The sequence below is a fragment of the Aotus nancymaae genome, unplaced genomic scaffold, assembly GCF_030222135.1.
Source record: "Aotus nancymaae isolate 86718 unplaced genomic scaffold, 86718_ANA_hifiasm-v0.15.2.pri h1tg000029l, whole genome shotgun sequence".
NCBI lineage: Eukaryota > Metazoa > Chordata > Mammalia > Primates > Aotidae > Aotus > Aotus nancymaae.
In genome coordinates this window covers 42,272,809-42,287,619 of record NW_026988442.1, presented here as the reverse complement: position 1 = coordinate 42,287,619, position 14,811 = coordinate 42,272,809, and the positions used below count along the sequence as shown (strand labels likewise).

Below are 14,811 nucleotides of genomic sequence, written 5' to 3'. Positions count from 1 at the left end.
CGGAGCCACTCTTCCTGGGACTCCGGCAGGCCTCAGGCGGGACGCCGGTTCAGCAAGAGGCCTGAGGCCTGGCTCTGCCTGGCTTAGGAAGCAGCTCAGCCACCTGTGTCTGGTGTGGCATGGAGTCCAAGGGGGCATGGCCAGGCCTGGAAGCCTCACCTGTCCCAGGTTTAGCAGGGACCCCAAGGCCAGGCCCTTCCGTGCGTGGAGCGGGTGGGTGGCAGACAAGAGGGATGAGTCCAGCCACCTCCAGGGGCCAAGGTCTCAGAGGTGCTGGGAAGGTGACAGGCAGGTGGACACGGGGCAGCCTGGTGTATGTGGCCGGGGTCTCTGGGTCTCTGGCCCAGGGCTCACTGTCCCCTGCTCCACAGTGTCACAGGCAGATGGTGACGAGACCAGCCTGGTGCGTGTGGCCGGGGGTCTCTGGGTCTCTGGCCCAGGGCTCACTGTCCCCCGCTCCACAGTGTCACAGGCAGATGGCGACGAGACCAGCCTGGTGCGTGTGGCCGGGGGTCTCTGGGTCTCTGGCCCAGGGCTCACTGTCCCCCGCTCCACAGTGTCACAGGCAGATGGTGACGAGACCAGCCTGGTGCGTGTGGCCGGGGGTCTCTGGGTCTCTGGCCCAGGGCTCACTGTCGTCTCCCCCTCCCGCAGTGTCATGAGGTTCCTGGTGTCCAAGCGGAAGTTCAAGGAGAGCCTGCGACCCTACGATGTGATGGACGTCATTGAGCAGTACTCCGCCGGCCACCTGGACATGCTGTCCCGCATTAAGAGCCTGCAGTCCAGGCAAGAGCCCCCGCCAGCCTGTCCGGCAGAGGAGCAGGGGACGAGAGTGGGGTGGGCGTCTGCGCCAAAGCCCACTGTGGCCCATGGTGGGAGCTCAGGGGGCGTGCAGGGCGGGGCCTCCTACCCCCACACGTCGGCATCTGTCAGCTTCGGTGGCGTCTTCCAAGTCTGTCCTCTCCACCTCTCCCCATCCACACTGCGGCGGGCAAGTGTGTGATGTGTTTGTGCACACATGCACATGTGTGTGCACGGATGTGTGGGTCCCTGAAATGTGCGTGTGCGTGTATGTATAAGTGCACACATGCACAGGTGTGTGTGGGGTTGTGTGCACCTGTGGCCTGTGCGCTCTGCCATGCACATGTGTGTGTTGGGGGTGGAGTAATTCTGCTGAGAGACGAAGCTGCAGGGTGGACCCCGCCAGGCAGCGGCTGTGTCACTTCACACCTTTTCTTCTTCCACGCTGCTCTCCTTGTGAAGGGAGGCCACTCCCGAGCAGGGCCAGCACTCTGTGTGTGAGAACCCCTGTGCCCACTCCAGGAGTCAAGTGTACATTCATGTAGAGACACACAAGTCAGGGCTGGGCACACTATGCACACACGTGCACCCCACATGCAGGCGTGTACCAGCGTGCACACACAGACCCACGTCCTCTCTTCCACGCACGTGCACCCCACGTGCAGGCGTGTACCCCACATGCAGGCATGTACCAGCATGCACACACAGACCCACGTCCCCCTCCCATACACGTGCACACCACATACAGGTGTGCACCAGCGTGCACACAGATCCACGTCCCCTCTCCCACAGACATGCACACCACATACAGGCGTGTACCAGCGTGCACACACAGACCTACGTCCCCTCTCCCACACACGTGCACACCATGTACTGGCATGTACCAGCGTGCACACAGATCCACGTCCCCTCTCCCATACACGTGCACGCCACGTGCAGGCATGTACCAGCGTACACACACAGACCCATGTCCCCTCTCCCACACACGTGCACACCATGTACTGGCGTGTACCAGCGTGCACACAGATCCACGTCCCCTCTCCCATACACGTGCACGCCACGTGCAGGCATGTACCAGCGTACACACACAGACCCATGTCCCCTCTCCCACACACGTGCACACCATGTACTGGCGTGTACCAGCGTGCACACAGATCCACGTCCCCTCTCCCATACACGTGCACGCCACGTGCAGGCATGTACCAGCGTGCACACACAGACCCACGTCCCCTCTCCCACACATGTGCACACCATGTACAGGCATGTACCAGCGTGCACACAGACCCACGTCCTCTCTTCCACGCACATGCACCCCACGTGCAGGTGTGTACCCCACGTGCAGGCATGTACCAGCATGCACACACAGACCCACGTCCCCTCTCCCATACACGTGCACCCCACGTACAGGCGTGTACCAGCGTGCACACAGATCCACATCCCCTCTCCCCCAGACATGCACACCACATACAGGCGTGTACCAGCGTGCACACAGACCCACGTCCCCCTCCCACACACGTGCACCCCACGTACAGGCGTGTACCAGCGTGCACACAGATCCACGTCCCCTCTCCCACAGACATGCACACCACATACAGGCGTGTACCAGCGTACACACACAGACCCACGTCCCCTCTCCCATACACGTGCACACCACGTACAGGCGTGCACCAGCGTGCACACGCAGACCCACGTCCCCTCTCCCACACACGTGCACACCACGTACAGGTGTGCACCAGCGTGCACACAGATCCACGTCCCCTCTCCCACAGACATGCACACCACGTACAGGCGTATATCAGCGTGCACACAGACCCACATCCCCTCTCCCACACATGTCCACACACCGTGCTCCAGCCTGGTGCCCACACATAGGTGTCCCTTAAGTCCACACACATGCTGGCGTGTGTGCAACCTCAGGCACATGCCATGAGTGTGTGTATCTTTCCTGTGGGGGACACATGGCTCTTGGGAGTTTCTCCTGCAGTAGGGGACACGCTCCTGCCTGTCAGGGTCCCCTTCGTCTCCCAGGCCCCCAAGCAAGGCTGCAGCAGTTTCCCAGCCCTGGGAGTGAGGCTGGGCCCCCATTACAGGGAGAAGGCTGAGATGCTCAGGGGCAGCCCGGGGGGTCAAAGCCCAACTCAGGCCCTCCAGTGGAGTGAAGCGCTCATCTGAGGGGGTCTTGGGCCCATCGTGGGGCTCCTGCTCCGTCCCGCTTCAGAGGGCCTGGGAAGGGGTGCCTCCAGCCTTAGCCCACTCCTGCTGTTCAGGGGTCAACGAGGCATCCCCTGCACCCCCTCCCCCGGGCTCCAGCTGTGAGGCCTCCTTCCTAGCATCCTCTCCAGAGCAGTGGCCAGCCTTGTGCTGTGTGTGCACGTGTGTGTGGGTGTGCATGCGTGCATGAGTGCTCACGTGTTTATGTGTGCGTGTTCGTGTTTATGTGCGTGTGTGCGTTCTTGCGTTTGTGTGCATGTGTGCATGCAATGCGTGTTTGTGCGTGTTTACGTGTGGTGTGTACGTGTTTGCATGTGAGCACGTTAGCATGTTTGCATGCATGTGTGCGCGTGTGTGTATGTTCGCGTGTTTGAGTGCGTGTTAGTGTTTGTGTGCGTGTGTGCACGTGTGCATGTGTGTTCGCGAGTGCATGTCTTCACGTGTTTGCGTGCATGTGTGCACGTGTGTGTGTTCACGTGTTTGAGTGCGTGTTAGTGTTTGTGTGCATGTGCATGTGTGTTCGCGAGTGCACGTGTTTGTGTGCATGTGTGCGCGTGTGCGCGTGTTTGTGTGTTCTGTGTTCGCGTGCATATGTGCGTGTGCGTGTGTGCGTGTGCGTGTTTGAGTGCATGTTAGTGTTTGTGTGCATGTGTTCACGTGTTTGCGTGCATGTGTGCGCATGTTCGTCTATGTATGTTATGTGTTTGTGCACACACGTGTGCATACGCTCTTGTGTTGACTTTTGTGCTTTGCCTCCACGTCTCTCTCTGCAGCTGTTCATGTTCACCAGGATCTTGTGTCTTAAATCTTCCATTTTCCTTCCCTTTCTCTCTGGACAAACAAACCAAGCAAAGCAAACCACCCGGGACCGCAGGCGTCCCGTCAGCTCCCGACGATGCGTTCCATGTTGCCTGCGGCGGTCCGTCCGGTACTGGCTCCCGCTGCCGGCGACTCCCCCGCACGGCTCGCTCCGGGACGCGGCACCCGGGTCACCGCGGTGGGGCCGCCTGCCGCCCGCTCCCGAGCCCAACGCTTTGCTTGAAACACGGGAAGGACTTGGCAGATCCAAGGTCCACCGAGGCGGCGCCCGCGCTTTCCTGGGAGAGCGTCTGTTTTTACGAAGCCTCACTGTCGCTTCCGTTGGGCGTTCCTTCCGTTTCTGGCCGACTCCTCTTTCGTGTGGCTTTACGATGCATTTTGCTGGTGTCTCTTCTCTTGTTTACTCTGCCAGGATAGATATGATTGTGGGTCCCCCGCCCCCTTCAACTCCCCGGCACAAGAAGTACCCCACCAAAGGACCCACGGCCCCTCCGAGAGAGTCACCCCAGTACTCACCTAGGTTAGGATGCCAGCGCCTCCCCCGATGTGTCTGTGGAACGGCCGGCCCCTTCGCTCCAGGCCACATGACGGCAGCACCCCGCACCGCCCGTTCCCCGGGACGCAGGGATGTTCGGGCGTTCTCTGTTCCTGACAAACCAAAGTGAGGGAGAAGGCCCTTCCTCCGCCAGGGCCTCAGGCAGGCTGCGCCCAGCGTCAGGACTGCCAGGGGCCCTGAGCGCTCCTCCTGACTGGTGCCCTGGGGAACCAGGGCTCTGTGACTTCCCTCTGGCGTTGGGAGGCCCCCGGGCAACACCTCCAGGATCAGATGCAGTCAGACGTGCAGGGACGTCCTGCTGGCCCTGCCCCTGTCCCCTGGACAGGCGCCTCCTGGCTGAGGGCCCTCCAGCCTCCCCTGGGACCGACTTGCCCCTCAGCACTGCCCACTGCAGGGGTGGCCCTGGCCATGTGCATGGCCCGGATCTGGGCGCCGTGTGGCTCTGAGCAGGTGGAGTCGCGTCTTGGTGACTCTTCCGTCTCTTGTAAGATACAGACGGTCACAGCGTCTACCCCTTGAGCCGCTGGGAAGAATACGTGAGGAAACCCTGCTGGGTGCCCAGCGGCAGGCGTGTGCTCCGTGAGTTCTCACACAGCTTCCGAGCTGCCAGCACGCTAATTAGTGTTTCTGGTGAGGGACATGGCGAGACCCCGGCTGGCAGGCAGATGGAGGTGCGGCCCAGCCCCTGTGAGCCAGTTCTTTAGCGATTCAGACTTTCCAAGGCCTTCCTGCCTCCCAGGGACCACTCAGATCATGGTTGTTCCCCATCTTCCAGCAAGTCTGATTGGCTGAGGGAGAGCGGAGCCTCCGGGGCAGAGGCCTGGAGGGTGAGCACAGGCGCCCCGGCCCTCCCTGACAGCTCAGGGCAGAGGGGCTCCTGGCACAGCGATGCCAGTGTCTGGGCCAGTGAAGCCCAGGCCTGAGCTGGTGGGGGCAGCGTCTGGGGCCAGTCTGAACCCTCCTCCCTCCGTGGGGGTTTCTGCATGTGAGGCGAGGGTCCCAGCACTGGACATCTCAACCCTATGCTCCTTCCACGAGAAAGAGGTTTCTGGGAGCAGGCAGGGCTGTGCCCAACCCAGGGTTGCCCCGGACAGTGTTTGCCGAGTTCCCTGCTCTGTGGTGCCCCCAGGCCCAAGGGTGCTGTGCCCCGAGGCTGGTCCTCCGTCCGTCCTCCTGTGCCTTGCCACAAGGGTCGGCAGCTGGGTGTCCAGGGCTGTGAGCTGGGAAGGTCCTACAGCCAGGAGGCGTGCAGGGTCACACAGAGAGGCCGGAGGGACAGGGGGATGCTGCCCCACCCCACGGGCACTGAGCACTCAGGGGTCGAGTCTTCCCCCAGCCTGGGGCCTAGGGCAAGAGGGGCACAGGGTCCTCAGAGGAGCCCCAGCAGCAGCTCCAGGCTGAGCCCATGGTCAGGGCTCCTATTGGGACTGAGCAGGCGGGCGGCCCGTCGTGTGGCAGGGGTGAAGGTGCTGAGCTCTGCCTGGACTGTGTGGACGCTGGGAACGTCAGGGACCCCGTCTCCTCCATTTCCACTGGCGTCTGCTCGGAGCCAGAGGGTCCCTCCCGCCATCCGTCCCCTCCCAACCCCCTCCCGCCACCCTGGCCCTTTGCATGAGTCCAGCATGAAGCCCCGTGGAGCATGAGGAGCTGTGCTGTGGCCGACGCCAGCCTGAAACCCCCTCTGTTTCCTGCAACAGAATCAAGAAAACACCCCTGACCCGTCCCCCGAGCCCTGCAGAGGCAGGTAGGGCGGCCCAGTGGCAGGAAGTGGGGCCTTGGCCCCGTCCGCTGGTGTGGAGCACTCTTCCACCAGGCCCCCATCCAGAGGAGCCTCTGGGGCTGTGGCTTCGTTTGGCGGGTCCCGCCCAGCCACACCCTGTCTGGAGCTGCCCTTGACCAGGTGGGCTTGTGACTGGCCGCAGGGTCCTTGCTTCCAAGTGAGCGCCCACAGAGCTGCAGGTCCCAGCCCACACCCAGCCAGCCCAGTCTCTGTGGAAGCCAGACCGGTCAGAAGCCCCAGCCCTGAGGGTGAAGGAGCCTACCTCCCTTCTTATTGTCATGAGTGACCTACGGCCTCTTGGAGATCAGCTCAGCTGAATTCTGAATCCTGTACACACATACGAAAACATGCACACTTGCACACATGAACACGTACACACGTGCACACACTAACTTGTGCAGTGCACATGAGGATGCCCACATGCACCCTGAGCTCACACGTGCACATATGCACGCAGACGTTTACACACAGACCCTCGCGTGAGGTCACACACGTGTGCCGAGTGCACACACACCCTCGCATGAGCACACACACGTATACACACCCTCGCATGAGCACACACACATGCCCTGAGCACACACACGTGCCCACACCCTCGCATGAGCACACACACACGCCCTGAGCACACACACATGCACACACAGACCCTGGCCACTTCGTCTGCCCTCCTCTGGTCTGTGCGTTGGACCCTGTGCTGTCTGTGCCCCTCCCTCATCGTCCTGGTGCATGAGCCGCAGCTCACGCCTTTCTGCTTCTGTCATTCCCGCTGCAGACGTTTGACTCTGTCCCCATCAGACCTGGAGGGGCCGACGGCCCCAGTGGCACATTACGGGAGTAAAGCTGCGGAGTGGGGCTGGGTGCGGGGAAGGGGAGGGGCCCTGCAGTGGGAGACCCTCTGGGCCTCCGTGGGCTGTGGGGCCAACGGGCCTTGGGCGGGGAAGTGGGTGAGCAGGTGGGGCCGGCTGGAGGGGCAGCGTGGAGCGGGAGCCCTGGGAGACAGCCGGCGACATGGCCCAGTGGGAGCTTCCTCACTTTACTCGTCCTAATGTGCCAGGCCCCTCGGGGACGGAGCGGGCAGGAGCAGACCCTCACGGTGCCAGAAGGCGGCTGAGGACAGGGCGCACCCCATCCGTCTGTCCTGGCACCTGCTGCCCCCCTGGTCGGCTCTGGCTGGGCCTGCAGCCTGGACCCCGGGCACCGTGGCCTGGCCCAGGAGGAGAGGGCAAGGGCCTGCTGCACCCACCCAAACTCATGCTTTCGGGTCTCTGTTCCCGGTAGAGTGGACCAGATCGTGGGGCGGGGTCCAGCGATCACGGACAAGGACCGCACCAAGGGCCCGGCGGAGGCGGAGCTGCCCGAGGACCCCAGCATGATGGGACGGCTCGGGAAGGTGGAGAAGCAGGTGCGAGAGGCCGGCTGGGCGGGAGGGCTGTGGGCCGGGGGCTGTGGTGCTGCTGTCCCGGGGCCCCTGTGGTCAGCCGGTGGCAGTGTGGGCTTCAGGGGCTGGGTGCCCCAAGGAGTCCCTTCACGGGAGGGCTCCTCAAGTCTAGGGGGCACATGGCCCTGTCACCACTGACAGCTGCTCTGGGCAGACCCCTCACACCCCCCGTGAGCCCCCTACTCCCTGCCTGGGGTTCAGACCCCTCACACCCCCTCTGAGCCCCCCACCCCCTGCCTGGGATTCAGACCCCTCACACCCCCCGTGAGCCCCCTACTCCCTGCCTGGGATTCAGACCCCTCACACCCCCCGTGAGCCCCCCACCCCCTGCCTGGGGTTCAGACCCCTCATACTCCTCGTGAGCCCCCCACCCCCTGCCTGGGGTTCAGACCCCTCACACCCCCCGTGAGTCCCCCACTCCCAGCCTGGGGTGCCTTCTCTCTTGACAGTACTGAAGGCCCAAAGTACCCAGGAGTCCTGGGTGGGGGTTGCTGGGAGGCGGGTCCTCGGGGTCCCGTAGCACCTGCCCGGCCTTCCTCCTCTCTGTCCTCCTTGCCCGCCACCCCAGCAGTTCTCTTCTGGGGGTGCATTCCCAGAAACCACCACTCAGGACGCTTGTTTCGGGGTCTGCCTCTGAGAGCCGGGCCTGAGCAGTGAGTGAGGAACCGCCAGGTCCTGCCCGGTGGGGTTTTCACTGAAGGGGGTTCCCTGGTGGGCAGCAGGAGGGCCTGGCTCTGAACACAGGCCCGGGTGGAGCCGGAGGCTGAGCCCCAGGGGTCTGGGAAGGAGCAGGAGCTGCTCCTGGGCCTCCTCTCCGGCTCCTCCAGCTTCCAGGGAGCAAGGGTCCCCCTCCCCCTTCCCCCCGCACCTTTCCAGGGAGCAGCCTGGGTCCCCCCACCTCCTAGGATCAGCCTGGGTCCTCCATTTCCTGGGAGCAGCTTCAGTTCCCACATCTTCTGGGACTAGCCTGGGTTCCCCGGTGTCCTGGGAGCAGCCCGGGTCCCCACATTTCCTGAGAGCAGCCCGGGGGCTCCCTCTCCTGGGACTGGCCCCGGCAGCGCAGCCCAACCGCCCGTCTTGCAGGTCTTGTCCATGGAGAAGAAGTTGGACTTCCTGGTTAACATCTACATGCAACGCATGGGCGTCCCCCCGACGGAGACTGAGGCCTATTTCGGGGCCAAGGAGCCGGAGCCTGCGCCGCCATACCACAGCCCGGAAGACAGCAGGGAGCACGTGGACAGGCACGGCTGCATTGTCAAGATCGTGCGCTCCAGCAGCTCCACCGGCCAGAAGAACTTCTCGGCGCCCCCGGCCGTGCCCCCCGCCCAGTGCCCGCCCTCCACCTCCTGGCAGCCGCAGAGCCACCCGCGCCCGGGCCACGGCACCTCCCCCGTGGGGGACCACAGCTCCCTGGTGCGCATCCCGCCGCCGCCCACCCACGAGCGGTCCCTGTCCGCCTATGGCGGGGGCAACCGCGCCAGCACGGAGTTCCTGCGTCAGGAGGACGCCCCGGGCTGCCGGCCCCCCGAGGGGGCTCTGCGGGACAGCGACACGTCCATCTCCATCCCGTCCGTGGACCACGAGGAGCTGGAGCGCTCCTTCAGCGGCTTCAGCATCTCCCAGTCCAAGGAGAACCTGGACGCTCTCAACAGCTGCTATGCGGCTGTGGCGCCCTGTGCCAAAGTCAGGCCCTACATCGCAGAGGGCGAGTCGGACACCGATTCAGACCTCTGCACCCCGTGCGGGCCCCCGCCACGCTCAGCCACCGGCGAGGGCCCCTTTGGTGATGTGGGCTGGGCCGGGCCCAGGAAGTGAGGCCCCCCCCAGCGCCTCGCCTCCGAAGTTTTGAGGCGGGAACCCTCTGGGGCCCTTTTCTTATAATAACTGAGTGTGGCGGGGAAGTAGGCCCTGGAGGGGCCCGTGTGGGCTGAAGGACGGGGCTCCTGGCAGTGACCTTTTGCAAAAGTTATTTTCCAGCAGGGGCTGGAGGGCCGGGCAAGGCCCCGTGGCTCCGGAGCAGCGTGGATCAGCGAGGCTGCCCTGTCCGCTCAGTTCGGGGCTGCAGTGGACTTCGTCGCCGGTGTGAGGCGGGCAGGAGTGATGACAGGGTGTGGCAGGTGTGGCGACAGGCCGGAGGACGCCAGGGCGGGTGGTGGGCTCAGGGAGCAGAGCCTGGGGGGCCGGCCGTGAGGGCAGGCCTGTTCCACGAGGGCCTGTGGGCCATGGGGCCTGGCAGGGTTTCTTGTCGGCTGTAGGCGGGCATGGCCAGCCCTCACACCTGGCCCCCCAAGCGGTCTTTCCTGTCCCCCACATTGGGGGGCCCGACGACAGAGCTGCTGGTCGCTGTCTTCTCCCTGCACCTTCTGGGATCTGAGGGTCTTTCGATGGGAGCCAGCCCCGAGCTGGAGGCAGTTGCCCGCAGCTGAGGAACAGGTGGGGCCTGGGAACAACTGGAGCCCAGAGTGGACATTTCACTCTCTGGGCTCAGCCTCTATGGGAGGGCCCAGCTCTGCAGGGTCTTCAGAAAGGGGGCCCTGGGGGCTCCTGGGGTGTGTGAGAGCCAGCAGCACCCCAGCCTTGGAGACCTGAGGGCCAGGACCCCAAGTCCTCTCCTCTCTCCTGACTGCCCTGGCCGGGTGCTGCCTGGTGAGCAGGCCTCACGGTCCTTCACCAGGGCCCCACCTCACCTGTGTCCACCAGTGCCCCAACAGACCTGGGCAGGGCAGGGCCATGACACCACGGGCCGGGAAAGCCTCCACACCCACTGGACGCCCACAAGGCCAGCACAGGCCGCCCTCCCCGCCTTCCCGGAGGAAGCCACTTCTGCCTCTGCCAGCTGAGGGCCCTCCCTGGCTCTCCTGCCCCCTGCAGCTGCCTGCCCCTTCTCCTCCACTGACCAGTCCCTTAGCTGGGGCCTCCTGGCGTCTTGGGCCTCCGGGACACACCATCCCATGTCCCTTCAGTTGTGGGCACTGTGGCCCTGGGGGCAGCCAGCTTTGATGGGGGAGTGAGTCCAGCCACTGAGAGGCAGAGCAGGCCCTTAGCCCCAGGCTTCAGCATCCGAGCCCAGGAGCATCTGGCATTTGCGTTGATGGCGTCACCGGAGGGCCTGGCCTCCCTGGGAGTGAGCAGGGCTGGAGTCGTAGCAGAAATGCTGGGAGCCCTGGCATGTTCCTCCTCCACCTTGGTTTTAAGTTCGGTTGGCTGGGCTGGGAGGTCCTGAGGCCCTGAGGTCAGCCAGGGACCCCGTCCTGAGGGGCAGGACTTAGCAGCATCTGAAGGTCGTACGCCCCTGGCAGGCGGGGGTCCCGGCGCTCAGAGTCTTTGGGGCGCCATATCTGGCATCCAGTGTTGGGGGGCTGCTGCCCTGGCCTCTGTGCCTACCCCAGCCCGGCCAGGACACTCCCAGGCCCCACCGTCCGGGTACATCTGCCCGTCCCAAAGAGGTGCCGACTGGGAGGACTCAGAAGCCACTGTCCAGGTTCCCATGGGCTGTCTGCTCTGTTCCCAGAGGCAGCGTGTGTGTGGCCTCCGGCCCTGTGTCCCGTCTGGTGAGGCCGTGGGTGCGTGTTTTCCTGGGTGATGCCCTTCCCCTCTCCCGCCAGCCGATTAGAGCCCTGGGTCCATGTCCCTTTGCCTTCCCGTCGTGGGACAGGGAATCTGCAGCAGGGCCCACAGGCAGGCGTATGAGTGTCCCACCCCACGCAGCCCCAGCCCCAGCCACTGCTCCCCCCATCTCCAGTTCCGTCTGAGCCACCAGGGCTCCAGCACCCCGGAGAAGGGAGACCTGAGGCCGAGGGAGGCTGTGCCCCTCCCAGGCGCAGCCCACCTGCTTTTCCTCCACAAAGCCTCTGAGGCATGAGCACCTGGGCACAGGTGGGGGTTCTGCAGCAGGGGGAGGACAGGCCAATCCCTTCCCTCCCAGAAGCCTGCCGCCCAGCAGGAGGGACCGGGGCTAGACTCATGTCCGGCAAGGAGCACATGGTGTGTCCCCTGGAAAGTCTCTGGGCCCTGGGAGGATGGAGGGTGCATGTCCTGGAGTGGTTGGGGGCCCTGTTTTCGGGAGACAACAGGTTAGAGGCTCTCTCTTGGGCTCCCCCAGACTCTAGCCTGAGCAGTGCAGCCACCTGCTGCCCGGGCCCCACCTCAGAGAAGTGCAGCGGGAAGGAGGCTGGAGGTGGTGCGATGCTGCCTCGGGGGTCTGTGTGACCAAGCGTGGCCAAGGGCCAGTGCCACCTCATGGCAAAGAGCTCCCACGATGTTTGTTAGATTGCACATCTTCACATGCCACTGGCTCACACACACCTGCTTGCAGGCATGCACACACACGCTTACACACATGCGCACACAAACGTGTACAGACCACACACAGCACTCACGTGCACACGCACCCCTGCATACAGGCATACACATGCACTCTTACATGCACACACACAAGACCCCGATAGACCACACATGCACAAAAGCATACAGGACACACCCATGTACACAGGCATGCATACAGGCATACACACACATGCACACACGAGACCATGCACAGCACACACACATGCTAACCCACACCTGCATACAGGCTTACACACTCATGCTTACATGCACACGTGCTTGCACAGATCACATAGCACACACGTGCACACACTTGTACAGATCATGCACAGTGCACACATGCACAGACATGCCTGCATACATGTATGCACATGCATGCTTACACATGCTCACACATGCACACACAGTCACAGACCACACATGCACACACCCACACCTGTGCACACATAGTATACAGATCACACAGCACACACGCACACATGTATGGACCACACACAGTACACACATATACACACATACACAGACCATACAGCACACACACGTGTACACAGACCATGCAGTGCACGTGCACACTGAAGCGCACAGGCCACACGGCACACACATGCGCATATACGCGCTCACTCACACACGTGTGTGCACACTCCCTGCCCTTCTGTCTCTGGTCTTTCTCTTTGGCCCTGCTGGGTTTAAGCTGCCTAGGGAGAAGCCACAAGGAGTCACTGTGGTTTTGGGGTCCTGTGGTGGGGTGTCCAGCTGTCTGAGCTCCTGGGCCGCAGTGGCAGAAGTCCAGGCAGGGGCCAGTCAGGGTCTCACGCTGCCTGTCCCCCCACAGCCTGGCGGCCATCCAGAGGAGGGATTCTGCCGGATGCCAAGGTGCCCTGGCGTCCGTATGGGTGTCTGGGTGGTCCTGCATTTGGTCTGCCCTGGAGGTGCTGGCCATTCCCCGTGCCCTCCTGGGACTTGTGGCCCAGCCTCGAATCCCAGGCCCTGGCAGGTGCTGCCGCCCCTCGTGGTTCTCTGGCCCAGCTTCTCCCTCTCTTGTCCGCGTAAAATCGCAGTCCATGAATCTTCCGGCTGCCACCGCGGCTGGGACACACTGGGGGAGGCCCCTCCCACACCTCCCGCACACAGGTCCGATCGTGGCAGGTGCCTGACACGCCCCACCGGCGGACACGCTGCCCCTCAGCCGTGCGCCTCCCTTTTGGGGGGCCTCATCTCAAGCCCTGACTTGGAGGCTGCAGTCGCCTCAGGCACTGTGAGGGCTCCTCGGGGGGCAGTGTCGGAGCTGTGGGTCTCATCACCCCAGGCCCCGCCCAGAGGGAGCTGCAGCCAGCGCACATGTGTTAATGTCTCCTCTGTGTCAAGACGACCCCACTCCCTTCGGGCTGGAGGTCTCTGTGTTCCTAGGCTCCAGACCCTGCTGCTGGAGAGAAGGGGAGGAAGATCCCAGCTGGGCTTGGTCCCCACAGTCAGGGACCCTGTAAAGGACCCCCCACTTCTCTCTGGAACGAGCTGGGCCCTCAGCTATTTCTGGTTGTTTCCCGGAAGCCAAGGAGCTGAAGGAGCTGGCAGAGCTTTGCAGAAATGCCCGTGTCGTCCCCACCACCCTGAGCTGGGAATGCTGCAGAGTGCAGGCTGGGGGCGTTTGCAGGGTCACAGGCTGACACCACCCAGCCCCAGTGGCACAAACCCTTGAACCACACGTGGGGTGGGAGGGGCACTCGGAAGGCTGGACCTGTGTGGAGGGTGCCCGGCAGTGGGCTGAGCTCTGAGCGGTGGGTGCTTAGTGCCTGGGTGTCCCCTGACCCTGTCCAGTGCCTCCCACACCGCATGGATATATGTCCAGGGCATGAGGGTGGGGCCAAGAGGCCTATGCAGGACGCTTGGGGCTGCAGGTCAGATTGGCTGGCCGGGGGGCCCGTGTGGCTGTGCCAGGCCAGCCGTCCCACGTTCCCACCCAGGGGCGCAGGCTCCACTTCAGCCCCAGCACAGCGCCAAGGAGCAGGAGAGACAGCTGGTGGGGCGGGGCTTCCTGAAGGAAGTGGGATGACGGACTCTGGGACCAAGGGGGCCTGGAGAAGCTCTGCACACCCAGAGGCTTTCCGTGACCCCGGGAGCACGGGTGGATGGGGGTCCCGGTTTGCCCAACTGTGCTGTCTTGTAAGGGTGGGGCTGACAGCTGACCCTGGGAGAGGTAACGTCACAGTGGAGGTTGTGGGAGATGGTGGAGGAGGAGGGACTGGAAGGGGCTGCTTGGGAGGGAGGGCCCTGCTCTGTTTGAAAGGCATTTGTGGGGTGGGGTTGAGTGCACTCTGGCCTCGGACACTTGCCGTGGTGGCTCTGGCTGGCCGAGGACACCGGGTCTGGCAAGTGGCTCGTCCTGAGAGGTCCTAGCGTCTGACTCTTGGCCAGTTGCCAGCGAGGAGGGGCCGGTCCCTGGGGCTGCCAGGCGGGTGCGTGCACTCCCCCATACGCCCCATGCCAACTCCGCCTGGCTTTTACAAAGTCGTTGCCTTAATGCATGTGGACAGGAACTCCCTGAGGCCACCCCACGTCCCCTGGCTTGGCCAGGCACGGATGCCCTGGACCCTGCCTCCAGGCTGGGCGGGCGAGGGGCCCGAGGGATGGGCTCCAGAGACAAGCGCGGGGCAGGAGGGGTCTCACACCGAGGCGCCCAGAGCCAGCGATCCAGCTGGACGCCACCCACCTGCCTGGGATCCACTCAGCCACATGCGCCCGCCACGCCCGCGCCCCACTCCGCTGCGGTCTGCCACCCTCCGGCCGTGACGCTGGCTGCAGCTTCCCCGTCTGCGCCGTTGCCTCTGGCTGTCTGCACTTCTGTTCATGCTCCAAAGAATCTTTCATAATGCCTTCAGTACC

General features: G+C 63.7%; 2 protein-coding genes across 8 annotated transcripts in view; both read left to right on the top strand.

The window, feature by feature from the left end:
- The window catches only part of KCNQ2 (potassium voltage-gated channel subfamily Q member 2), a 69,846-nt gene extending 60,426 nt beyond the window's left edge, over positions 1-9,420 (top strand). For 5 of the 7 annotated variants that reach the window (XM_021672476.2, XM_021672474.2, XM_021672475.2 and 2 more), the window contains 3 exons: positions 655-786; positions 7,446-7,569; positions 8,689-9,420. In XM_021672476.2, the coding sequence (XP_021528151.1) occupies positions 655-786; positions 7,446-7,569; positions 8,689-9,420 (988 nt within the window). Of the gene's footprint in view, positions 1-654; positions 787-4,243; positions 4,352-7,445; positions 7,570-8,688 lie in introns of those variants that run through there. The other 2 variants (XM_064382592.1, XM_064382594.1) reach the window with 2 other exon arrangements.
- Positions 9,421-9,462: 42 nt separating this feature from the next.
- On the top strand, positions 9,463-14,664 carry LOC135276981 (uncharacterized). Its single transcript, XM_064382591.1, is given in 2 exon segments — positions 9,463-11,744; positions 11,746-14,664. Coding segments are annotated over 2 exon segments (2,163 nt in total). The 5' UTR covers positions 9,463-11,463; the 3' UTR covers positions 13,628-14,664.
- The last annotated feature ends 147 nt before the right edge of the window (positions 14,665-14,811 follow it).